The sequence below is a fragment of the Fringilla coelebs genome (assembly GCF_963513975.1).
Source record: "Fringilla coelebs genome assembly, chromosome: 2".
In the NCBI taxonomy this organism is placed as follows: Eukaryota; Metazoa; Chordata; class Aves; order Passeriformes; family Fringillidae; genus Fringilla; species Fringilla coelebs.
In genome coordinates, this window is record NC_140029.1 from 42,636,993 (window position 1) to 42,664,830 (window position 27,838).

General features: G+C 36.6%; 1 protein-coding gene across 1 annotated transcript in view; it reads right to left on the reverse strand.

Annotated features, from left to right (window-relative positions):
• Nucleotides 1-2,248: 2,248 nt before the first annotated feature.
• Nucleotides 2,249-27,838, reverse strand: part of GPC5 (glypican 5) — a gene marked incomplete at both ends in the record, with an annotated part of 580,434 nt that continues 554,844 nt past the window's right edge. Inside the window, one exon of the mRNA XM_084226708.1 lies at nucleotides 2,249-2,406. Coding sequence (XP_084082834.1) covers nucleotides 2,249-2,406 — 158 coding nt within the window. The remainder of the gene's footprint in view (nucleotides 2,407-27,838) is intronic.

Here is a 27,838-nt window from a genome sequence, read left to right on the forward strand (position 1 = left end):
AAGTAAACAAGACAAGGGAATTTGAAAGATTGATTTGTAAAATCTACAAAGGAAAAAAAAGGTCAACAAAATGTACAAACTGGCACACATGCCTAATAATGATATTTATCTGGGAATGGAATTGTTCATAGAAATGTTCACTTGCTTTTCTAACTTTTATATCAGTTTACCTTTTTGTTATACTGTATGTTATACTGTGTGCACTAGTGACTAACATAAACGTTTGGGAATAAAAATATTTATGTATGTTTCTTTATATTAGTCTCATATGAGTGTAACATTTTTGTCTAGAAAGAGTTCTAGTTATCATATGAATACATACAATATGAACAGGTGGGTTTTTTCCCTCTTGCAAAATACTCCACAGGAGAAATATCTATGAAATATTTTCAAATGCTTCCTGGTTAAAATGACACATAGCAGAACAATCAAATTTTATAACAGTAATACATAATTTACCATTAGTACTGTAGCACACTTTTGCTTGCCTCACTTTATGAAGCATAGGAAATTGAGCTGGGATTGTTGTGACTCAGGTTTGCATTCATTGGAGTGTCACCACTCCAACCAGGTATCTAAGCTACCAGTAATATTTGGTGTATTATTCTTGGGCCCACATGTGAATGTCTAGATCTGTCTGAGTTCAGGATGTCTCACTTAGCTGCCAGCTGCCACTCCCCATGGCTCCCATTTAAGGAAGCCTCTGGAACATCTCAGAAGCCCTGCATCATATATGCCAGCCCCCTGAGGATGTCTTGGATACTCCAAGAAATCTTAGGTGTCATAAGTCATTTCTTTTTGGGCAACTGAGTTGCTTTTTTGGGTGTCTGTCTTTGTATGAGCTGAAAAATGCCCTGGGCTTCACTGACTGTGTTGGCAAAGGGCTGTGGTTACTTGCCCAGAGAAAGACCTGAACAGTAGTGGGCACCAGGTGGGGTTTTTTTGGGCATCACAACAGGTACTCATTGGTATTTTAGCAATTGAATCCAATGACTACAGTTACAGCTTGGAGAGCACATATGTAAATATCTGTATGTTGACATATAGGTTAAGGTACCTTAATCTGACATTGAATCTTAGCCTTGCTGTTATTCCTAGGTAAAATCAGCTATCATATACATGTATAGTATCTAACATATAGGTTTTTCTGAACTATAAAAAAATTCTGAATTCAGAGGGACCCGGATAGACTGAGGAATTGGCTTGATAGGAATCTCAGAAAGTTCAAGGGAAATGCCAAATCCCCCTCCTGGGGAGGAATGACCCCATGCACCTGTAACTGGTTGGTGTCCGCTGGTTGAAAAGCAGTTTTGCACAGAAGGACCTTGTGGTCCTAAGGGACACGAAGCTGAAAAAGAGCTCACACTGTGCCCTTGCAGCAAAGACAACCAACTACCTTCTGAGCTGAATCAGGAAAAATATCAGCAGGTCAAAGAAGGTGATCCTTCCCCTCTGTTCTCCACTGGTGAGACACATCTACAATATTATATTCAGGTCTGACCTCTCAAGGACAATGACAAGAGAGACATGGACATAGTGGATGGATTCCTGCAAAGGGCATGAAGATTTTCAAGGTATGGGAACAAAACTTGTGCAAGGAGTGGCTGAGACAGCTGGGTCTGTTTGGCCTGGAGAAGATGCAGAGTGGGATCTTTAGAAAATGTATAAAGACCTGATAAAGGGAGCAAAGAAGATGGAGCCAAACTCTTGTCCTTGGTGCCGTGACAGGACTCAGTGGGCAAAATAGGCAAGAGGCACATGCTGAAATACAGTAGTTAAAAAATATCTGCTAGGAGTGTTGAAGCACTAGTACAGTTAGCCCAGGGAATCAGTAAAGTCTCCCTCCTTGGAGACGTTCCAATGTCAGAACTTTGTCTTAGGAAACCTGCAAGGAATGAGTCTACTATGAGCACAGGGTTGGTCTAGATGATCTCCAGAGACCATTTCAAACTTGGTAATACTCTTTTACAAATTGCTTTTAAGAGAAAGATTATCATAGACGATCTATTTTCAACATAAAATATTAAAAAAGAAAACATGACTTTTTATGACTATACAGGTGTTTAAAAAAAACCCCACAGATAAAATATTACAAAAGTCTTTGTTAATATTCAGGGCTAAGATCACTGGCTGATCTTATACAAGATACCATAAATATTGCTGTATTCACCAGATCCCTTATTCCAGGCTTGTGAGTAGGGCTAAATAGATGACAATGAGATACATATATCAAGCCAGAAATAAGCAGTTACCAAAGACTGAGAAACAGTATTACCAATCTAATCAGCATAAATGTCATATAATCGGCCATTGCTGTACATCCTGCTCCAGTTGTGTCTAAAGTGCTGCCATCCTTGGTTTGATGGATTTGCTTTACGTCACTGAGGTTCGTCTTGTCTGGCATCCCTGCTGAGACAAAGAAGAAAATACAGTATGATGCATGCCTTGTCACTACTGGCAACATATAATAGCTAGAAAAAATTTAAATATCCTCAGTGCACAGACTGCCACAGTTTGGTTTCTAATTCTCATGTTACTGCCAAATTCAAATGCTTTATAATTGCATCTAGAAATATGCGCTATACTATAGGGCTATTCATCCTTGAAAGCATTTCTGAGGTCTGCCAACTCTGAACAAAGTTGTTCTTGTAGAAATATATCTCAACAAACATTTATAGACTGAAGTGAACAGTTTTGCAAGTCCCAGTAGTACCTAAAGGTCCACTGCTCACATCTTTCTTGGATTTGAAGAAAAAGGAAATAATTTAATGTGAAATTTCTTGTGTCTGGGTGCCAATATTATTGCAAAATAATGTATAACTCAATGGAAGGTATACAGAAAAAATATAGTTGTTGCTATATAAAACCTCCATTTTGGCACAATTTAAATAGACTTTACAATATTGTAAGGAAAAGTTCTAAAGCTAACTTTAAACAGGAACCCTTTTACTAAGTTCCCAGCTGAATATTTGCACTTTTTTTTATTACTAGGATAAATATTTCTCCACCTCAAAACAGTACTCTTATGGAACAAGGGTGTAATCACCTGTTATATTTCCTCTGCCTGATTAAACATGGGAAACAGAAGGTCTTAGAGACCCACTGAAATTTGGTAGCATTGTCAGCTGCTCGTATCTGCTATGCATGCTTGTAGACTAACTGTCTTATCCCATATAATAACTTGTGGCATGCCACTATCAATCAAAATTAACAAGTCTAAATTCAGTGTTATTACATACAACAAATATTGACATTGTAATTACACTGAGACTGAAAAAAGCTTCATATAAAGCAAAGTCAATATTTATGTAATTAGGTCAATACATATATAATTCAGAAGGTAAACTCTACTGCTGGAACAGCAGCATTAGAAAAAAGCTCAGCTCTACTGAGCTGATATATTGATTTTACAGTCTAAGTTTCTGCATCACTGTTCATTGTTTAGGTGCTTCTTTCCTTTCTGTATCATTAGGAAAGTTGAATAAACTTGTGAATCTTTTTTTTTTTTATTATTCAAACTGACTATAACAAAGTATAAATATTTTAGTCATGGTGTTATACTCTTTGTTAAGCTGGTTTAGCAGAAGCTGCAGAGGACAGTTATTCTTAAAAAGAACAAATTTTTTTTGGTACTTGCATTAAAGTACTCTTTTCTCTAAGAGCAGCTGGAAAGCTGCTTTTTGTGAACTATGTACTCTATGTACTCAAATATCCTTCCTGCAGCCTTGAAAAAAAGCATTAAGGGAAGAGTCAGCTAAAGTCAAATATGCTGTCTGAAAAAACCTGCTGGATGCTTTCTGAAAACAACCTGCTAGAATGAATTAATCTTTGTTGCTGTACTAAGCAGAGTACCCTGATATTTCATGTGGATTCCATTCTCTTGCCTGGAATTTGTGAAAGTTAGCTGTATGAATACAATGCAAGTGGATATACAAGAAGGAAGAGTGACAGAACAGATGTTGAAAAGGAGGGAACGCAACTTTTCCTGATCATGTACTTTCAGTAACCTGTGTAGAAAAACATCAGTCAACCAATGCTTCACTGAGAGTATTTTGGGTGGATCATCACTATCAAGGTATATCAAAGTTTTTTTGGGGGGGAAGGTTTTTAAGTAAAACAAAAGAAAAAAATATGTTTTCGTAATTTCTTCAGAGTTTTAGTGAGGTCTTCTCATATTTAAAAAGACTAATTTCAGTAAGTGAAAAATTCAATTCTCGCCCACACAACAAAGCAATTCAGCAAGTGCTGTAGGTATAAAAAAGTAGATTTTTCCAATATTAACAGATACACTCTCAGAGTAGTGAAAGATTGGGCCTTATGCAGGACATAAATTATAAAAACTAAGTCATAGAAAAATGAAAAATATTCTTACATCTTGGTGTTGAAGAAATAACCAGCTTCCCCTGAATGTATTTTGAATCTGAAGACAATGTGACTAGATAATAATCAATGACACTCAGGTGTAATTTCTAATGAAAATTTAATTTACAGTATTTCAAAAATAGGGATTTCTTTTGATGGGAATTATTTTTTTTCTTTCCAGCCTCAAATGAAAACTGCAGACTTTGGAAGTTCCCATGAAAGCAGTGTTATTAAAAAAATGTTCAAACCCACCTATATGTTTTACTTTGATCCTTCAAAATGCCATAAATCATTATGTGTAATCTCTGATCTTAAATGAATACACTGTTAGATCTGTAGTGTAATCATACAGCAAGCCTGTCACCTATTCAGCCCCATAAGTCCATGCCACACTGACTTTATTGAAATAAGACATCCAAAAGATATCACCTGGTGAAAAAAATCACTGAAAAGAAAAGCAGTCTCTTAAAACAGCCTATTTGAACAGAGCTGTGCTACGTTGCTGGGGTTTTTTTAGCTCTAATAAATAAAACTGTAGACTTAATTCCTAAACCTAGGCTATCCTTTTTATTTAAATTAGTAGGTTCTGTTGTCCATTATGAATCAGGATTTAAACATAGATGCCACCTTTCATACATCCTAACCTGTAAAAGAAGTGATCCCTCCCTGTAAATGAATTAAACTTTCATAGTTCACAGCATACTTGCAATAAGAGATATTCAATCATTTTAAGCAGAACAGACCAGAAATAAAGCAAACTTGTTTTGTTTTAGTCTCCCCACATGTCTGAAGCTGTAATTATGTTACAGAAAAGGCATTTAAGTTTCCCAAGTATTTCAAATTATCTCTGATAAATGTCTAGTTTAGCAATAAAATCATACTAGAACTAATATTTTGACTGGAAAGATGGTAAAATTCAGAAGTATCATCTGAGATTCAGGGAGATATTTTCTCTGATGAAATTCATAATTTCAGCAGAGGAGAAGATAAATAGCTTGGGAATTAAAATCCAAATACCATGTTTGCATAAGTCTGCATAAAACAAAGCTGACAATTACCACAGTCATGTCCCCAGAATCAGCTCTGAAACTGTGTAAATAGCTGCAATTTAAAGTATTGTCCTGCTCTGGTTTAGAAAAAATAATCAGCATAAGAATTTCCACAAACATTGTGATTTAATATTACAGCATCAGAACACAAGTTCCTCCTTTGGCAGAGCAAAATTTCATCTGTTTGCCGTGTTGTTTAAACAGTTCCGTTTGTGTCAGAAATGTTAAGTAAGTGTGAGCACCACCCCAAATGCAGCACAAAGTAGCATTATGTTGATGCTGAAGTGATGAGCTTTAGAAGATTGTAAGATTTGGAAGGTGCAAATAATTCCACTCAGTTCTTGGTATCTGTAGAGTCTTCATTTCTACCTTGGATTCATTTGGTTAAACAGCTGCCTACAAGCGTTTTAGGTGTAGGAATGAGAGGTATCACATTTGGCATACAGCTGCTTGTCCAAAAGTGGCCTGCTTCTTATAAAACACTTTAAGGATGTCTTGGACATCTTAGAGCATCTCCAGTGACTTTTGCCCCTTCTAGGTAGAACCTGAATCAAAGTTAATTACAGCAGCTTGCATTACAGTGAACACAGAGGAATAAGGAAATGCAGAAGGAGAGGGTGGAATACTCAGATGTACATATTTGGTCTGAATTTGAATAGACAAACCCTACACTTTGTTACATAACAGGTTCAACGCTGAGTGACCAGGGAGTATTTCCCAATACATCCCCTACCATCAAGCTAATATCTTAGATGGAAAACTAAAACTAAACATTGAGTCATGTAGCTGCGGCAAATAGATTACATTTTAGGTAGGAAAATTAATAATAAATAATAAAAAAGGTGAAATTAATCAAGTTCATATTCTTTCACCTCTGGTAGAATATTTTCACTTTAATGCCTAAACCCTTGCATTTAATGAATTTTGGTTTCAGTACCTGGTGTTGAAGGACAGGATTGAGGGCTGCATATTGCCATGAAAATAGCCAATTCCTAATGTGTGCATACATTTATGAGAAGCCAGTACTTCATGAAAGTGTTTCCTGTTAAAGCACAGAGAGCATCATTGCAGCTACATTTACATAGTTAAATATGTGTCCCAGAAGGAGATCCTTCAGGCAAAGTATGTTGAGTGGCTCATGCCTGCTGTGCTCAGGGACAGCAATACCTAGAACAAACTGCTAAAGAGACCTCCTCTACATGGTACAATGCCTTGCATGTCTTTTAAGCCACACACAGTGATCTCCCCGGCTCAGAGATCCAGTTATCATTTTGTTTGTTTGTTTTAGTTCAAAGTGTCCGAAGTAAATATGAGGGCTCTGCTGCAACCCACCAGGTGGTGTTTTTAAAACATGAAACTGAAGGAACACATTACAAACTCTGGGATATGATATGCAGGCAAGGGAAAGTGTTTGAGAATAAAAAGCCTGCTGTTGAGGGACTCTGCAGGGCAGAGAAACCCAAGCCTTCGGCCGCCTGGTTTGTATTGCCTTTTGTAAGCAGTCCTTGGAATGAATTATCCACAGAACTTGAAGTTTACTTTGGAGTGACCAAGATCATTTTCCTTTATGCTCAGCCCTGGAGTGTGATGCCTTGTGAAGGCTGACCTGGAACTAGACTAGACAGAACTAAAGAATAAAGTAGGCATTTATTAGGAGTCCTCAATGGATCCACCTTGAGCAGCACAAGAGCCCAGCCAGGGCTACACCCCAGGTGAACCCAAAATGGTCTCAAAATGGATGACCAGTCACGGGGTCTCACACTTCTATAAGTCCATTAATATATTGGAGTTACTGTCCAGTTACAGCTCTAGCCTATGAAGCCCCATTTTCTTGTTTTTTCTCTCTTCAGTCCACTGTTTATGCTCTTGAGCTGAGATTTGGATAATTTGTCCTTGGTCCCCAGCTAGAGAAGGAATTGTTTTGTCTACCTACTCTGTGAAGAGAGCTTACTATCCCCTAAAATGAAGCTCAGAATTACACACTAAAACAGTATAGAATCTGAAAATATGAAAGCTAAATCCTGAGCAAGTGAACAAACGTCCATGCGATGTGGGTAAGCAGAGCTGAAACCAGGAGACAACTCACAAGTTAAGTTACTTGACAATGAAATCGTTTAAATTTGAAGTCTTGCTTCGTATCATAGGAAGGTTCTATAATGTGATAGAAAACAGCAGCAAATTTTCAATGTCTTCGTTAGTCTCACCTCTGCATCTGGCCAGTCATTTCTTTCAGTGAAACGTAGTCATTGAGCTTTCATTGCTGCTCCTAATTAACCCATGCAACCTGTATCAAGATCCCAAGGAGAACTCTGAGTACCAAAAAGCTGAACCTGAGCTGTATGCCACAAGGTGATGTGGAACAGAGAAATGGTGCCCACTTAGAAACCAACCAAACTGCATAAATACTCAAGAAATTTTCTGTAATATTTATTTGGAGGAAGTAATTTTTTATAAAATCCTCCTTTTTTTTTTAACTTTGTAAATCCTAACAATCATTGTAATAATACACAAACCAATACAAATAGCAATTTTAACTGTAGAGGGAATATCAAGATGCAGGTAATCTCACATACAAACAAAGGAATTGTATTACTGTTATTGCTAGAAACCAATTAAGAAACCTGCCTAATGGTATTAGCTAAGAAAATTCTGCATAGTTGACAATATATTAGGAAATGAATCCAACATATCATGTTTAACTGCGCATATTTTATGAAACCTGTATACACAAGAAATAGACTGTAACCAATGATCTTACCATAAGTCTGGCAAGTCATTTTAACTGAAAGAGCAGCAGACATTAAGTCTCTACTCCAGTATTTGAAAGTTTTCTTTCAAAGTTGACAGTGGCATTTGTTTCCCATTATACATTAATGAACTCAGTATTTCCATTGAGAAAACAAAGCATTTATGAGTTAATGTAACACAAACAAATGGTGTCACAGACCAAAACATTTCCATTTGTTTCACATTCTTAAGAATAGAAAAGTGATAACATCATTTGTTGAAATAGCTAACATGTACTTTTTAAACTTGTAAGTCAGTTTTAGCATAAATAACATATATGTTAAAACTACATTGCTAAAATAGCAAGTCTTAGGTGCCTAAGAGACTTGGGTTTATTTTCCAGACAGAGACCAAAAATAACTATGTCTGAAGTAGAGAGAACCACTGTAACCTTCATTAGATCTATTCCTATTGCTTTCTTGGGCCATAGTTTCTAAATCCATGTTCATTATAAGACATGTTCATTATAACTTCAAGGCTCTAGGGTGCTGGAATCAGCGTTGCCAATAATGCCTGTTTTAAATGAAGAAATCCATCTTTTCAATTCTTTTCACTATTGAAGGAGCTTTAACCTTTATCATTAACCTATGCAAAGGCTTTTTAATCAATACAAAATTAAAATAAGGCCAAAGTCCCATAAATCAGTCTGTGTAAAAGTAAGCAAATTCTTTAGTCTCTGAATTTTCTTCTTATTAGTACTAGTTTCCTTCCTATGAGTCAGATGTCCAGATGTCTTATATAAATTACTGTCCTTTGAAACAGTTCACCCATTATTCTTTTTTTTTTTTCATCTTTGCTGTAGGAGGTTTATAATCAACAATTCTTGTTTATCCAAAACGAACCAAATAGAAGAATAGAAGAAAGAGATGAATTTGAACTGAAACTCCTGAAATTAATGTGTGAATTAGGTTTGAGGAAGAATGTTACCAGTTAGGGACATTAAAAAAATGAAATGTTTTTCAATTTATTTTTTTTAATCATTCAGATTCCCCTGATTTATGGCCCAATTTCACTGTAGCAGTTCATTATCCTACTGTTTGTCTTGTTGCTATTTCTAAAATTGAAGTAGCAAAAAAAAAAATCACTATTTTCTGGAAAATAAATCTGAACTAAAACAATTTCCATTGTCAAGATGTTCAAATAACTTGGTAGTTTTTTTCAGATCAGTCTACCTAGAATTCCAGTCATTACAGTCACTCCACTCTCTGTTAAAAGAAACATCATCTGCAGATTAACTTAATTCCCAAAATACTGATACATTAAGTTGTTCTTATGTTTTTCCTGAAAAGCAGATTTAATGACATATTTCTAGAACTTAGAACTATTTAAAGGAGAAATTTTTACAGTCATTTCTTTATCATGCTTGCAGATGGGAGGTACTAAACTCACCTGTTGCCTTGCAGTGGGACATTTAACATCCCCTTTGTGAACCTGTTCCCAAAGGTGTGTGGTCAGATATGTGATTTTTCTTCATGAGTTGGTTTTACTGCCTCTTGAGCTCACTTTTAGAACCACCCCACAGAGGGATCTAGTATGTGTTGGGAAGAGGAAGAACCATGCTGTTATAATTTGGAAAAGAGCTTAAGCTCTCAGCTAATCATAACATTGTAATGCACCCAGAAGCAGACTAAGAAAATGTAAAATCTGCTGTTGATGTCTGACTCACCCCACATCAAAGACTGGATTACTGACTCAAAAAGGAAGTGTGGAACAGTAAAGAGAGTAGATGTCCTTGTCTCCATTCCCTCACTGTAAACAAAAGCACAGCTTGTCTCCTTACAAATAAAATGCAACACAGAGATTCTCTTCAGTTGCTGCTTTCTCTTCATCTCTAGGTTTACTTTCAGTTCCACAAGTTTTAACTCAGCTACTATGTTGAAAGTATATCAAAAGCATAGAATTGAAAAGAATAAATTTTCCAATATCATCTTAGAAATGCATTTTCTAATCAAATTAGGAAGTTTTAAAAACCACAGTTTTTCACAGAAATTTTTCCTTTCTGATTTTCATTTCTGAGACAGTCCTTTCTGGCAGAGGATTTCAATTTCTTTCAGGCAAGATGAATATCAGTGATAAATTCTATGGTGCTTACTGATGGATATTGATCTGCATCCCTCAGTGTGTTTAGTGTTATGAAATGCCATAGGAAGTCTTGTGTCTCAGTGCATCCCACAAGTACAAGATCTCTGATCTGAAGTCACTAAACATAAATAGTTAAACACCAAAATATGTGTCTTCTTTAAGTTCAGAGATAACCACTGGGCAATTCAGAGAACCAGCCTGGTATCTTCAGCAGTTTACCTCTCCCTAGGAAAGCTGGCCTTGCAGAATTCATATAAATATGCAGGTTTCACACAAATATACTGCCCCAATTCAGCAATGCATGAATAGTGCTGCCTCTGTTTTGCTCCCAAGCATCCATCCCTGAACAGAAAATAGCTGCTGATCACCCTGTGCTCCCACAGCCTAGCAAGGCTGACCATTGACTTGATTGGCTGTGGTTGACTGACTGGACAAAAGTACTTACCAACAAAAGCAAGATATCAGTCTCCGGGCTAGCAGCAGTGTGAGTAATGTAATAACAGTTCTAAACATAACATGTCAGAAAGAGGAAAAGAAATATTGAGGGAAGAATATTTGTTTCCCAAATTGGTAGTGTGGACATTTAGGAAGCCAAAATAAAAAGAAAACCTATATGACTTCAAGAGTTTCTTCTTGAATGTATGTCAGTTGTGCCTGATCCTTTCTTCTAACTGAGTGTCCATCTATGTTACCTCACTTCATTAACCTAAATATAAACAAGAAGAGAGAACTTTTATTTCTGGATAATTTGATCATTTAGACATATTTTCTAAACAGGATTTTAGTCACAACACAGCTCTTCAAAGAGAACACAGATGGATGAGAAACAGCTGAACTTTCACAGTTTAAGTTTTTAGCCTGAAGATATTGATCCAAGAGAAAAAGAATTGAGTAAATAATGGATGAGGGCTGAAAAGCGAAGAGAATAGAGAAAGGTGACCTCTATTTAAAGCTATTCTGTGTGGACTGTAAGTTAAGGACACTGTAGGTTTGCACTTAAGTGGAGCTGTACCATTGTCAGTGAAAAGGTATGTCAAAGTGCAAAAAAAGCTTTTTCCAAGCATGGGTGAGTCATGGGAACTGAAGGGAAACCCTGTATCAACAGACCAAGACCACCTCCTCCACCTCCTGTTTCCTCTGAAGCATCAGCATGTGGCAAAAGAAGGGGAGATGGTGACCTTGGCAGACAACATATTCACCTTTTTCTTCTTTCAGATGAAGAGAAGGAAAAATGGATTCAGATCCCGCAGACAGTGCAGAAGAGGAAGTTTTGCCAGAAGCCTGAACCCAAAATCTACAAATGTATGCCAGATTACCTGAGAACAATAATTGACATGCCAAAGTTTGTTACCCGGAGGTTTTTTTAACTTGATGTCCCTACCTTAGTAGAAGCATCATTTCTCAGGAATTAGTAGGGAGGGGAATCATTCCCGTGGAGTAGAGCCTGGATATGAAGGACTTTAAAGCACAATAGCTCTTTGTGCCCTGAAATTGCTTTTGCTTTTAAATAGTCTTCCAAAAAATGGCAGCTGAATAATGAGATGGCTGCTTTATAGACCACCACAGGTTTGCTTTTCAGTCTGACTCCAAGGATTTGTGATTTCATAGAGAGATTAAAGGTCATGGCATGGGTTTGGGTGAATGCTCAAAACAGAGAAAACAAAACCTGGTTGAAATTGCACCTATTTCTAGCAGTACAGACAGTTTTGAAGAAAGGTGTCTTCTCAGGGCGATTAGATCTTTCTCTGTTAAGGGGCACCAAATATCACTTCTGAAGAAAATTACCATTAAGGTGAAGAATTGGAGTGCCTGGCTCCTAAAGCAAAAAAAATAAGCTCAGTCTACTGTGAAAAAAGCCTGCATCTTAAAAAAAGTGAATTAATTACCTAGATCTTATCTTACACACTCAAGTGTTAAAATAATTCCTTGTTTACTTTAAAGCATTTGATTTTGGGTAGTTAGGTTTAGCCAAGTTTGGTTTTTTGTTGGTTTTTTTTTTTTATTTTACCAAATATATACACGTATATAAAAACTTTTGGCAAATCTGACCACAACTTAAGGTAAAGAAGCAATAGAAACATTAAGAAAAGCAGGTTACTGAAGTACTATCATAATCTACAACCAGTGTAAAACCAAGGCTGAACTTACACAAACTAGATATTTGGCATAAAAACATGGGAATAATTACATGACTAAAGAGGCAGAATTGGAATAGAATGAATGCATTTAAAAGCTAATGTGAGTTAAACAACAAAGGAAATTCTCCAAAAATAGTTCAGCAGAATAAGCAGATGAGTTAAACTGCTGAAAATGCCGACTGTAGGTTTTTAATAAGTCAATAAAACTACAAGTCTGGGAATGTCATGTAAGCTTAAGTGGTAATCATGACATTTCCTCCCTTGTGGTGTGCCCTCTTCCTAAGAGCCCCCTCTTTTTCTTTCAGTCTCATGGATGAGTTATATCATGTCATGCTTCTCCTCCACACAGGAGGAGTTCCAGGACATGTTCAGCACACTCCAGTCATGCTCCAGCGGTTTCTGCAGTCAGCAGGGAATTGGGAGCAGCCGAGACTCTCAATGTTTACAGCAGGGAGAGAAGTATCAAACTGCAACACCCTCCCAGACATCAGATCAAGATGATGTCTCCTCACTTTGCCAGGCAAGATATCAATAAACAGCTTGAATTTTGGGAGCAGAGCTGCAGAAAAGAGAAAGATGGGATTAATTCTTCCAGGGTTTACTGCTCTGTCTACTTGGGCACTGGGGGTGACCCTAGCACAGGCCATGATGGGGCTTGTGGGGTGCAGTCCTGAGCACCTGACAAGTCCTGGCTGGGTGACTGAGCCAGTTTCTGTGCACTGCTCAGTCATACCAAGGTATTGATTGAGACCAAGGTCCATCAAGGAGTACTAGTCTGGGGCTAGAGCAGGAAATTGGGCCAGAAACAGCGCTGGAGAAGAGGTTTCCTTCAGCATTGGCTTGGGGCCATTCAGGGGACAGAACTATGATTGTATATGGGGGACAGGGGTCAGGAAATGATTGTGGCTGCAGGATAGCTCAGGGAAGGTCTAGGTACACAGGACAAAGCTGCTGTGGCACTCTTGGGCGAAGAAGGCATGGGTGGGACACACAGGTGAGGCCAGTCAGGACCATCAAGGCTTGGAATAGGGACCATGGTTAAATCTCAGTAGCAGCTGTCTGAAATTAATTCTTAATTGGTGAGATTTCCTCAGCACCCTCATCTTCCAAGGAATACCCTGAGATCTCACCCACTTTCCAGAGGGTTGTGTGACACTGAAAGAAGGTTCTTGTTCCACTTGTGTCCCTGAATGGAGCACAGGCAAGACGGCTTGGATGAGGAGTTGGTACAGTGCCCCTCCCAGAGCAGAAGTCTGCCTCCATTCCTCATGGTACGGGCAGCCAGCTCAGCCCTCCCCCTCTGCATTGTGGGCTTGAGCAGGTAGTTATACTGCCAGACCCAGGGAATTCCTGTGGCATTGGGAGTGTGTGCCAGCAGCTGGTAGGGCACTCCCTGAGGAGGAACTTACAGAGTCTTACACTGACTTGATGATTCCACCAAATGGGCAAATGAACACAATCCTATTGGAAGATGCCTGTCCATTTGAGCAGAACTACTGTAATTCCTCATATTTATTCATAACAAAAGTTGATTTCAGTAGCCTGTTTAGTCAAATGCGTGCTGATATTGTCACTGTGCACCTGCCACTTGACCCAATCATCCCTCGCTGCAGTCTTTGCATTCCTCAAGCTTCTCTTTAAATGATTCAGTGTAGATCTGACTTGTATGACACATCTTTCATTGAGATTAAAGACAGATGAATGTGTTGTAAATAATATAATGCCTCTTGCTTGATTACTCCCAGTCTTTTCCATGGGAACCTACACAGTAGTTCAAATCTTAAATTTCCTGTTAAAAAATAAAGGATTGAGATAAGACTATGCAGTTGTCTACAGGTAAAGTTTTACCACACTAATATCCGGCATAAAGTTGTTGCAAACAAAATAAAAAAAAATCTCAATTTTTAAAAAATATAATCAAGAATTACATCCCTGTTACAATTTTTGGTTGGTGGAAAAATATCAGAACAATATGTTATACCTTAAAATATCAGGTACTAAATGACTTTTAAAGAGTTTTCCTGGGAAAAACCCTATCTGAATGATTGGCTATTTTAAACAAATTGTGTAAGTTTTCTGCATTCTCAGGGATGTTTTTGCTTTCCATGACACATTAAATATTACAAATTTAGTAATAATGTAATCAATTTTCCAGAGGAAAAAAAAAAAAGAAGAAATGCTTGAAAATATTGAATGTTCACACAGAGTGAACAAAATTGCTAGATGTTACTGAAAGCAGAGAAATATCTTGCTGTTTAAACCTTTTATTGTCACTGTGATCAGCTTGCCAGCTGCAAACTACTTTTGGTGGCTTTCTCTGCATATGGAAGGTGGAAGCATAAATAAAGGAGATTTTCTCCACACAGGTGATCTGATTTATAAATAGACAGTGAATATCTAATATATTTAACACCATATATCAATAAAAATCCAAAGGAATATGATTAGGCACTGTTATAAAATTGCAATTTAAAGACTGATTTAATTCTAAATGTAAAAAAGCTCATTCTTTTACTCCTATATTTAGTGAATTGTAACATTGGTATTCTTTTAAAACCCACCAGTAAAATAGATTTTTAAATTTAATCAGGAACATAGAAACTTCAGGAATAAAGAATTAGAGATGCATTCTATTTTGACTGTTAAGTTATTTAAAATTGCATTTTGTTTTACACTTAAACTGCATCACCCAAAATAGCATGTTAGACACTGAGTCGGTCTCATTCACATTTTTGTCTGACTTGAAAAGGAGTTGTAAATGGGAAAATGGAGACACACAGACATAAATAATTATTCATTCCCAAGCATACTTTCAGATGACCCATCTGGGCTGTGTATGGATATCATGATAAATTAAAATTCAATGGCCTGCACTATGCACAAAATCAGACTAAATGATCAAAATGGAATCCTTTTAGCTGCAGACTTAATAAGCTATGTGCACATTGAAATCCTCTTGAACTGGAATTAATACTTCTTAGCCAGACTTCCACATTATGTCTTCAACTGAAAACTCTCTAATTATAGGGAATCAGATATAAAAGCTCACAAACAGGATACGCTTAACTAGTGAACTTGGCTTGACCAGAATCACGAAGGTAGCTTTTAATTCTTGGATTATTTTGAAATATTTTTATTTTTTAAAATCAAAAGTAATGCCAACATTTTCAACATGTATTTTTACCATAAATTTCTCACATTTACACATTTTGCCATATTTTGTTGAACTTTTATAATTTGCAAGTGACTATCATCTTCCAAAGATCTATTTATTATCACAAGAGACTGTTTTGTCGGGAGCACTTTTGCACCAAAATGAATTCATAACTGCTAAAGAGATAAATTCCTGAAAATAGGGCTTCACTAGCTGAATGCTGACAGACACTTACCCGAAGCACTACGCTCAGCACTGTCCAAGTCCCCAAGCACCACTAGAAATTCTATACCTTGTCTCTTCCCCATGTTTTGTATTCAGATGACATTTTTCAAAGTCTTCCTGTATGTAAATACTTTCCCTGGAAAGATGCTGTACCTCTGTTAGTGCAGATGATTTTTATGTGTTCTCTATTGGTGATAAGAACCTGAGAAACAGGTGATTAAATATGAGAAACCTTCCTCCATGACTATATTGTCAGTGTTCTAGACCTTTCTGTCTATTGTTAAAGGGGTATCTTAAAATAGTTCATGGTCTAAAGGTTCAATAACAATATTAACATTACAGCTAGGCTGTGCTCAGCATTTTTGCCCTGTGGAGTGATTATGAAAGAAGAAAACACAGCTATCCAAATCTGCATCCCCTAAACCACATTTTCAGCTTGTATAACAGAAGGTATGTAATTTATTATTACTTTTTAAGTATCTTTTCCAGTATACTGTGGTCCCAGCATAACCATGATTTATAACATACCCTAGATTTTCTGAAACATTTGGCTTAAATTGAAGTGCAACTTGAGGTGGTCATTTGGCTTAGGAAGACTATTTATGCTAATATGTAATTAATTATTTTAGCATTCCCAGGCATATTTCCAGATATTTTGAAGGAGAGAGAAACTTTCTTTGTTAAAAAAAAAAAAAGAAAAAAAAAGAAAAAGGAAAATAAAAAATGCTATAAAATCAAGGTTAATATTAAAGATGTTATGTGTTGAGAAGGTGCAAGGATAGCATGATAACCATTTGATCATGTTCACATTAATTGGTTTAATTATGGCTACCCCCTACAACACTCTCCCCATAAAGAAACAGCACAGCTATTTAGGGACATACTGCCCAAACATGTTTGCATGACCATCAGGAGACTGAAAACCCAGAAATCCTAGCCCAGTGGTCCCTCTGCAGCCACAGAAAGACAAAGAAAGCGAAGCAGGTCCCACTAAGTCTGCTATAAGATGGATTATATCCACTTTTGAGTCTACCAGTGATGGCAAGACTGGATTTACAAGGTCAATGATACACTGGCTGTGTCCAAGCATTAAATGTGAAAATGCTGAAATTTTAGCAAAGCTTGCTTAGTGAAAGAATAAAACTTGTTTTTTCATGAGAGTTTAAAAATAAAATACTTTATTGAATTTATTTAGTATTTCCTTGCCAAATGTATTTGTTTTTTGCACGACTATGGCTGATATACAAGAATTATTAACAGATGGACTTGTTTATTTACTTATTTTGAGACTGAATGTTTGCATTTTGTTTCATATTGAAATCTAAACATGAGAATTTCCTGAGTCTATTATATCTGTTAAATATAAAGAAAAGCTGGAAAGTTACTTTAAGAAAGCTTTTATTTATAAGTGCCATTTATGTAACTATTTATGAATGGAAAATATTGAAAAAAGTATATTAAAAAGAACCATTGCCCTGAATATCTTCTGCTCTTGAAATATTTTCAGTCTTATTAGAAAGCTGACTTCTCTCCAAGACTGGAATTCTTTTGTGATCCTTTAAAAACTGCAATGTGTAGTAAAAGTCAGTAATGTTTGGAGGTTTTCAGAATCCACTAATTATTCAGAGAACAATTGTTTCAAAAATGTTTAGATTTTATCAAGTCTGCACTAATAATATCTAGCTCGAGACAGTACTTTGTCTATCTCCTACTAATGCTATCCAAACCACTAAAGCATCCCAAAGGGAGAAGAGCTGGAAGAATTCAAAACTGTCATGAAGCAATTATTGCTGGGCAGACTGCTTCATATCCATGTGTTCAGCACATCTATTTCAATTTGTTTCTGGCAAGAAGGAATATAAAATTAAGGATTCACACAGAGGAAGAAACAGGAATAATATTCAATGAATTCAAAGTAGGCAATAAACCAATTTATCCAACAGTACAACTACAGATACTTTCAACTGAATGTAATTATTTCAGAGCATCTGGAGGAAAATTCTCAGGGCAAGAGGGATTTCTAATATTTAATACAGGTAATTGTGTAAATCTATGTGTAACTTGACTTCTGGGAGTACACATGTACATTAGGAAAATTATATATCTGTCTGAAAAATTAATATATTTGGGTAAAGCTTTTTTTCCATTTGTTTCAATTCTGAATGAAAATGGATATAAACCCCACTTCAACTAGAATACAAATGTCATAGATTTTCATCTTTTAAAAGTGCTATATTTTTATTTGGTTTGAGGTTGGGTTTTTGGCTGGTTGGTCAGTTGGTTACTTTGTTTATGGGGGTTTTCTGTTTTTTTCTTGAGGATGATTGACTTTCAAATACTTATAGATGAAAACTGACAAGGTAAAAAACCAACCTGTGTGCTTGCTGCTGAGCTGCTCTGTAAATATGCAATCAGAGTAGGCTGCTGGGGGCTGGCTGCCCAGTCAGAGCATGATTAGCCCCAGCCAAGCCTCCTGTCTGTGTCAGGTTTGTAATGGGGACAGGAGTCCATCCACACTGCAAAAATTGCACAGATAAGGGGAGACAGATGAACAATCAACATGTTCAGAGCTTCAGATCTTCAAAATTATCCTGAATGATGGGTTCAATTTTTCCCGAGCATTGAAAGCACCTTTACAATCAATAATGAAGGTAGTCTGAACAGTAAAGTTGCCTTGGAGCCTTGACTACAGGCCACTGTTTTCAAAGCCATTGATGAATAAAATACAGGCATTGCAGGCTAAGGTGGACAGATTTCCAAAAGAAGGCCCTGTAACGGAGTAAAAATAACAAATTGAAGCTTTTCAGCTGGGAGATGTGTTCATCCACAAAAAAGCCCAGCATTATGTGCATAATTTCTAGACTCCAACATCCAAAGATCTTTCCCATGGCACATGTAATTCCTGCATTTCCAGCACAGCACACCCAACCTGGTATCCTTGAATCTATTGAAAAAGTTTGGTACAGGATAACTATACTTTAAGTACTGTTCAAACAATTTATCAATACTAATCTCCGAATTCCACTGCCCAGTAATGTTGCTGATTACTGTTGATTTGGCTGGTTGTCCAAGAATCCAGATGAGAAAACAGCTTTCAAGAAGCATTTCTTCTCAGTGCATGAGGGGGTTTTTTATCATCTCTCAGACTTATAGAGACACTAGGAAAAGATCATGATGGCCAGTCCATGTAATAAGAATAAATGAAGTGTCAGCATATGCAGAAGTAAGGCAAAGTACCTCGATGAGAAGGAAATCCTCTTTCAAGTAAACACATTATTGTGAGCATATGTGAGTCTGAATAAAGTGAAATAATAGCTCAGAAAAAGGGAAATGATTGACAACTGAAGCAGGTTTGGGTCAGAAATATATTAGATTAATAGAATCTTCAGAAATTATTTTAAGTTTTTGCGACCAGTGTGGCTGTTCTCATATCATGATGCCAAAGAGTAGGATGTACTTTTCTGTCAGACCTCTCCAGCAACCGGAGCTTTCAGCTCTTGAAACCACTGAACAAGGATACCAGACTTAGTGCTTTTAAGCAATCCTCTTGGTGATTCATCCATTTGAACCTGAACATGATACATGCTTTACATTTAGACATCTACTCCAGCTCTACTGTTTCCCTGCAATTCACTGCTAGGTGGTTTTGTGGTTGTTTTGGGTTTTTTCTTTTTTTTTCCCTGGTACATGCGCTTGTACACTTACTCTCTGCCATATCAGGAGCGAGTACTGTTATTTCATAAGCAGTACCTTAATTTTTCCAAGCAGCCTGTTGCAGTTAGAAAGAATGATGGTGGAGTTGATGGGACATGGATTCTGAATGGAGCTCAGAACAGAACCAAACAGATTATGGATTTCAACATTACTTGTGCTTTTGTAATAGAGCTACAGTGGGAGGTCTTTCTCATAGTATTGCAGAAAATTCCTGGCATGTAGAATGACACTTCATAGGAGAAACTAGGGTAAGGGATGAATTCCCTTAGGGAATAAACAATTTCCTAAGGCCTTTCTGATATTCTGTGCATCTCAACTGTGGAGCCAATTGTCTGGCAGAATAACAAAAGCACTCATCTCCTGAATGTAGACACATATGTGATCCAGTTTCCTGCATACACTTAGTAAGGGATGTTTCAGGCCCTGCCAGTTATCCTGCTTAGCTACTTACTGTCAGTCGAGAAGAATGGTGGCTTGCTGTAAGATCTGTGCTGTACCTACTGGCCTCCTATCTTGGATACTCTTGTATTCCTTGGAAGATGTTATGCACCTGTCAGCACAGACATAGAAGAATCCCACTGTTGTTGTCTTCCACTCTAGTATCAATCAAAATTGGTTTGGGTTGTCATCTTGGCACTGCATGGTCCATCTCTGCTTACCAATATTTAGAGGTATCATAGACATTCCTGCTCTTTGACATGATCAGTTTATAATTAGGCTTGCTCTTTGCCTGTGGAAAAATCAATTTCTTTGAATGACAACTTGAAATTGAAAGAAAGCCGTGTCTCATCCAGATGAATATCCAAATAAACATTTATCAGAAGCAAAATGTTTCTAAATATTTCCAAGTCTATCAGATCCAGTATCTGTCAGGGAGAATGTGCAGTTCTGGTGATTGTCTGATGGCTGCTGTACTTGGCTTTCATAAATGGGAGTATAATTGATGCTGATGAAGCCTTTGAAAAGTCATGAAAGAAAATAATATGCAGGTTGTCTGAAAGTACTAAGGTGGGTTCCTATTTTTCTTCATTTTCAGATTGTTTAATAATTTGAAGATACTCACTTGCATTCATATGGCAGTGTGTACAAAAAGACTGACTATCTAATGTTTCATACATAATGAAACCAATCTCTTTCACATCTCTTTAGCTCATATTTTTCTCATTCTTGGATTGCAATATATGCACATAATTTTTACATGTCTATATTTTATGATCAGTTGCTATAAATCACACACCACACAGTTACAGTTATTCACTGACATTACTTAGGAACTCAGGTTTTGTTGCCACTTCCTAAGTGGTGTCTGATGAGGATAGAATGAAAAATAACATCATGATGTACATATGTTACTGACATCTGGGTTTTATCCCAATACCATTACCTGTTAAATAACTTTATTTCTAGAGAGCTATATTCTGTGTAGTTAACACAGAAGTACATGAAGATATGATTTTAGGCACAAAAAATCAGGAACTGATCATTCCATCTGTAACTGAAATTAATCCTTTCCAAAAAGTGAAAAAGAAGGAGATATTTGAAAAAAGTTCTTTCATTTCAGTGTTAATAAAAACAAACTGATAATTAATAGAATTAGTACTGGCTGATTTTACCAGAAAAAAATTCCAAGAACTGCACAGACCTGCATCTTGGTCATAATGACCTTCAATCAAAGTGACTTTCAGTTGCAGAGAACTGGATAATGGATGCTAGTGCATCAGTCCAGCTCTACAATTCCTACAGCACATTAATGCTACATTCATCTCCTTCTGCAGGTTGTACCTTTCAGAACATAAAAAGAACATTTCTTTTGCAGGTCTTTTCAATCTCCTTGTTTTCATGAGAACGTGTCTAGTTTTAAACCATCCTATTTCATGAAAGTTCAGAACATATGTTGTAACGACAAGACTGTGCTCCTTAATCTACACTTCATTACACATTCTTTGATAGCTTTATTACTCTTTTGAATTTTATACCTGCACAAGGAACATCTGTTTCTCCTTTTCTTCTTTTTTTTTAAGTACATTGTGATACATCTATTACAGTAACCGATTTACTTCCTCCTTTCTTCCTCTATACTGCATGTAAAAAGGAGCAAAGTGAGCATCTTGTTTAATTTCTGCTCCAATTGTTTTTGCATTCAGGTCAAACCTGTGTTTATAGTATTTTCTTCAATATTTCCTGTAAATTTCATCTCTGCAGGGGGTGAAATGTATTTCATTTTCCACTGTCTTGCTCACTATTTTACTAGAATCATGCCAATTTTAAGTGTATTTGACATTTCAAGTTCAACAGAATGCCCTTATTGAGATATCAAAATTCACATATTTATTAAAACTGAGTAAAAGTTTATTTCTTGAATACTTATCCAATAAGATTGCGTATCCTGAATAATTCCAGGATAGAAATGCATATCTTGAAAGGAGCTTAATATTTTCTGCCATCAGATATTCACTGGTGTAGGCACTGTGTCATCTGTAATTAAGGCTTTCTAGGCTTGTCATTAAAGGTGACAAGATTCCTGCTTGCCAGAATTTGGTTATTTATACTCAAAAATCTCTAAGTATTTACAGTAGAATTAAGTAAAATTCAATTATTTATTTGTAAATATTAAAAAAAATTATTTTCATGAAAGAGACACCCGTAAAGATAGACGTTGATTCTCAAATATTTGCACATTTTTCATTTACATCTTCTCTTGTGGGATCAATAGTCACATTTGGTTATGAAAGTATTTCACTAGCTAAAGAAATGGATGTTTAGTGACTTGAAATGATATTTCTTTAATGTCCCCACTGCATAACTGTAACTATGCCCAGTTACGCAGTTTTGAGTATGCTTATGTAGTAGAAAAGTAATTTTCTTCCTCAGTATTTCTGAAGAAAGCACTTCTTTGGTTCTCCTTGTTGTGATTAAACTCCTCCTGCATCGTTACAGTCAGTTAACTGACCTTGCTTCCTGTTTAACATGGGCACAAGTTCAAAACTTTCCTCTAGACTTTTTCCCAATTGCTATTCTTGGAGCACTGTCAAAGAAAACAAGGGTGGCCTTCCCTCTCTGACAGAGTGGCATCAGACAGCCTAAACTTGTGACAGAAACAAAATCTGGTTCAAATGCAGTGGAAACAAATATCTTGTTGAGAAGGGAATTCACTGGTTGAATTTGCTTATACCCTGTCTATGAGACTAGGGAAGGGGAAGGAAGAGCTTAGAACAAGAAGAAAATATAGGGAAGAATGGAAACTTTGTCTGGAAAAGGGCATTCAGGTAAAAGAAGAAAGTGACAAAGGGGATGGCGAGACTGACAGGAAAATCAGATTTGTGAATGAAGAAAGTAGCTGAGCTGAGCAAACAATGATAGAGTGGAATCTGATGAAAGATAGATCAGCTGGTGGGGCAAATTGACCTTAACATGAAGCTAGAAAGGAAGAGGTAAAAAAATGAGAACAAGATGGAAACTAAAAGAGTGTATTTTAAAAAAGAGATAATTTTTTAAAACTGCATAAAACAATTGAAAAGAGAGATCAGTCAAGATCAGTTACCACTGAGTTAAATAAGTACCAAAACCTACAGTAGGAAGGAGACTTATATTTTGGAATTGGAGACACAGTGGAATTTTATAACAGCTGCTTTAGAGAATTTGTTTACTTCATTCTCATTTTATCTTTAGTTGAAACAGCAGAGTTTTGGCAAACCCACTTCAAGACTCACTTCAAGACCCACTGATTGTCACTGTAACTATGTGTATGAAAAATGAGGGAAAAAAAAGCAATCCTTTTTGGATTTCTTTTTGTTCTGGAGTGCTTTCTTCAACTTATTTTTAAGACAAAAAAAAAAAAGAGAAAATAAAAATGCAAAATGCATAAAAGCAAAAATGTTAGCATTAATATCTGACTGAAAAGTCAACTAGTTAAAAAATTAAAAGTAATAATCAAAGTCACTTCTACTGAAGTGACTTGATTTTTACTTTTTATTACATCTTTATTTCTAATAAAGCACTGTGAGGGAGTGTGTTTTAGGTGACTGAAAGTAGAAGATTTGTAATTTTGTATTGTCAGAATGGTCTTAGACCATTCTGGTCTAAATGGTCTAAACCCATTTCCAGTCACAGGCTGTAAGGTATTAGGAAGCACAGACATGTAAGCAAATGGTCGCTTTGGGTCTAGTCACCCTGTCTTGGAGGGACAGAGGGCTTAAATTTTTCTGTCCAGTTGACTTTAGTGCTATTTAAGAGTCCCATGCACATTTACTTTACAGATATAGGCAAACCCTTACTATCTAACCCAAGATTTTCTAAGTTCAAATTCACATGCTGTTCTTTTTCTCTCTGCACAAATTCAGTTTAAATTGCAAGGATAAGTAGTATTACCAGTCCTAAATAAGTAATCACTTGTATATACAACTCACCACAAAGGTGCTTCACAAGTTTGCAATGCTAATAAATAATTCAAGTTTATTTTTAATAATGAAACGTGCTCAGAAATTAAGAAAAACTGTACATTAGCACTGATATGACTAGTTTTGCAGATATGCATGCCAAGTATGAAAAATACTTAAGGCTTAGATGTTGGATCAGATTTTAAATTTGGAAGTTTCTTTGCAGCTCTAAAAATAAATCTCCTCCTCTGTTATGTGCCTTCTGTAACAGTTCCTTATGTGCCATTGTAAGGTGACAATTAATGACACCGATCTGCCTGAAAAAAATGCACCCAGTTGGAATGCTTGTAATAGTGACAGAAAGCATGGATTAGACACTGTCGGCCAACAGCAGAAATTGGACAAGAGCCTTTTTCTAAACTCAGTGAGGAGGAATAATTGCTCATTGCTATCCAACTGAGTCTGTTACTTTAGGAGAAAAGAAATCTAAGAATAGGTTTATAAAATACGCAGTAACTCTCCCCTGCAGATGCAACAGACTTAAGGCAACTAAATGTCTTTAAAAATCTGGCTAAACACTCAAGATGGTAAAAAAACAAGTAGGGCAGTCTCTACCACCAGAATACTCTTTTGTTTAAAAAAAAATTCCAGATTTATATTTTTTTCTTTACTGTGTTGTGAAAAAATATAAAGGTTTTGGGGCCAACCCTGCCCCTGTGTTTCAACAATCCAATGCAATGCTACAGGTTTTGGACAGAGAGACTGGAAAGTGCCCCAGCAGAAAAGGACCTGGGGGTGTTGGTTGACAGCCACTGAACATGAGCCAGTGTGTGCCCAGGTGGCCAAGAAGGCCAGTGGCATCCTGGCTTGTATGAGAAATAGTGTGGCCAGCAGAACCAGGGCAGTGATTCATCCCCTGTACTCAGCAATGGTCTGGCCACACCTCAAGTACTCTGTTCAGTTTTGGATCTCGACTTCAAGAACAACATTGAGGTGCTGGAGTGTGTCCAAAGAAGGGCAACAGAACTGGTGGAGGGTCTGGAGGGTAAGTCCTATAACAAGCATCTGAGGGAGTTGGGGTTGCTTAACATGAAGAAAAGGAGTCTCAGGGGAGACCCTATCATTCTCCACAACTGCCTGAAAAGAGGTGGTAGCCAGACAGGGGTCGTCCTCTTGGCCCAACTCATGACAGAACAAGAAGACATAATCTTAAACTGGGTCAGGGGAGGTTCAGGTTGAGCATCAGAAGGAATTTCTTCACATAAAGGGTTGTTAAGCATTGGAACCTACTTCCCAGGGTGGGCTGGAATCACCATCCCTGGAGCTGTCCAAGGAGCAATTGGCCATGGCACTTAATGCTACGGTGTCATTGACAAGGGGGTGATCAGGGAACGGCTGGGTTTGATGACCATAGAGGTCTTTTCCAAATGAAATGATTCTGTGATTAACTAAAAGGAAGTTGTAGTGAGAGGGATGTCAGTCTCCCCTCTCAGTTATAAGTGCTAGGACAAGAAAAAACAGCCTCCAATTGCATCAGGTGATTGAGATTGGATGCTATAAAAAATTTCTTCACAGAAAGGGTTGTCAAGCATTGGAACAGCTTGCCCAGGGAAGTGGTTGGGTCAGCATCCCTGGGGTATCCAATGGACATGTAGATCCGTTGCCATGAGGCATGGTTTAGTGGTGGAATTGGCACTCACTGCTGGGTTTACTGGACTCAATGAATTTAATAGTCTTCTCCAACATAAATGATTCTATGATTCTTTGTTCTTTGATTCTATGCTTTTTTGGTTGTTGCTTTTACCACAAAAATGCAGCAAGGCCATAAATGCCAGAACAAATTTAAATAGGTTGAATTTTTGAAAAGGGGTAAAGCCGGGTTCAATTATCTGCCCTAAGTACAACAGAGACCTGAATATTAGCATCCATCAGCCTCTACAGAGCCCTAACCTGTCAGATTTTGTTCCACTTTCTGTTTTTCTTCTAAACCATTATGAAAACTCTAGTGGTACAGTTTCTATCATATCTTCAACTATTGCATTTACCATGGAAAATATCACAACCAAGGCAACGTGGCAAATCTTAAAACACTCTTTTTAGAAAGCAATAGGGATGCTAAATTTAGATTTCCCAAAAAATTATCTGAGGTATCACCTTCCATAAATAAATCACCTAGTCTCTGATATATAGATTAAGCCTGAGGAGTGCTAATTTTCTGAAGTAAAATTTAAAATAAAATAAAATTAAAAGAAATGTTTGAATTATGTATTTCAGAAATTGAAAGATGTGTTTAATGCCCATTTTAATCGGCTTATGGGTTTTACATTGCTCTTCAAAAGTAGTGGTATGAAACCTGCCTTAACATAGAAAAAAGTAAGTTCTCAAATGCAAACTATCATTTCCCCTGTCACACTGATTGATATTTTTCCAGAAAGAGAGGTAATACTTTTTCATCTTCCTAACTGGTCAGCCTGTCCTGTAAACAAATCATAGGCTGAAATATCAGCACATTTTTGAGAAACTAGATTATGATTGCATTTCTCTCAGGAGCAGACTCGTAAAACAGTCAACTTGAGCAGTTCTGTGGCAGCTTAACCTCACAGAGCAACAGATTCCTCTGGCCACAACACCTTAACATTCATGAAGAAATTACAGGGACCAGTTCTCATAGTCTTGCTATTTCTAAGAAATTCATAATCAGAAAAAATCCCAGTAAAAAATGATAAAATTTTAAACAAAGCAGATATCCAATCTAAGTAATAGAATAAAAAACATTTTAACGCAGAGATTTAAAACAACAACAACAAAATAAAACTACAAACTACAGAGCAGCAGTAGACAGGTGTGATGATATTCCTAAGGCTAGACCCTCAACACAAAACTGAGAAACAGGAAAACATCTTTCATTATCAGTCACCAAGGCAAGATAATCAACAGCATTCTTTTCCATGGCTTTAGAATGATGGAATCATACTTTGTCACATCTCTAATGCTACAGGAAGGAGAAAAAGACAAAGATTATCCCAGACGGAGAATTGGGAAAAAATAATGCTGCAAAAATTTCCTTTTTCCATACTCTAGTCCAGCTTCATGGAACAGTAATAATAAGTGTTCAAAAATTCAGTGTGATTTGATGTAATACTCTCAGTAATACAACTTCATCTCTTGAGAGAATAAAAGTACACAGAACTTTGATGGAAGGAAACAGGTTCACTTAAAATGAGGGTTTCCCTAAGTTTGTGTTCATCAGAAGGTGAATTAAAAGGGTATAGGAGAAATAAGAGACTGGAAGAACTCCTAATTTAATCTTTTTTGCATACACTGTGGCTTAAATACTTAGTGTTTTGGAAAAGTACATTTTTTTTAAATCAATCTTTTCTATTCTTTTCTTTTCTGCAAGTCTACAATACTTTTCAATCTGCCCCAGTCATATCCTTGAATGGAGGAACTTCTACTATTTATCAAATATTTCGAGGTGTTGCTGCTAACTTCTCTGCTCTTTTACTGAGGGTACTCTTCAAAAGTATGGCAAATCACAATTTCTGTGACATCAAAGACAAAAATATTCAAAATGGAACTGAAAGCAGGTTTTTATATACAGGTTTTTATATTTTGAAGCCACAAAGAGTTTCTACAATTTTCTGTTTTATAAATCTTGTTCCTAGGCATATGAAAATTACATTTATTCTCAATTTTACTCATCCAGAAGAATCAGATTTGCATGTGGAAATTTAAAGCAAAACATTTCCAGTTAAAGTGAACTACATTTTTCCAGGTAAATTTAGACATTTATATGAAAGAAAAGCGTTTACATTCATTTCAGTGCTACTACAAGCAGAATATTAGGTGACAAATCAATTCAGCATTGGTCAAGATAATATCTCATTTGAGACTAAGATATTTATTCATTACACTTTGTTGTGCATAATTTTCTGAAATGTTTTAGTCCAA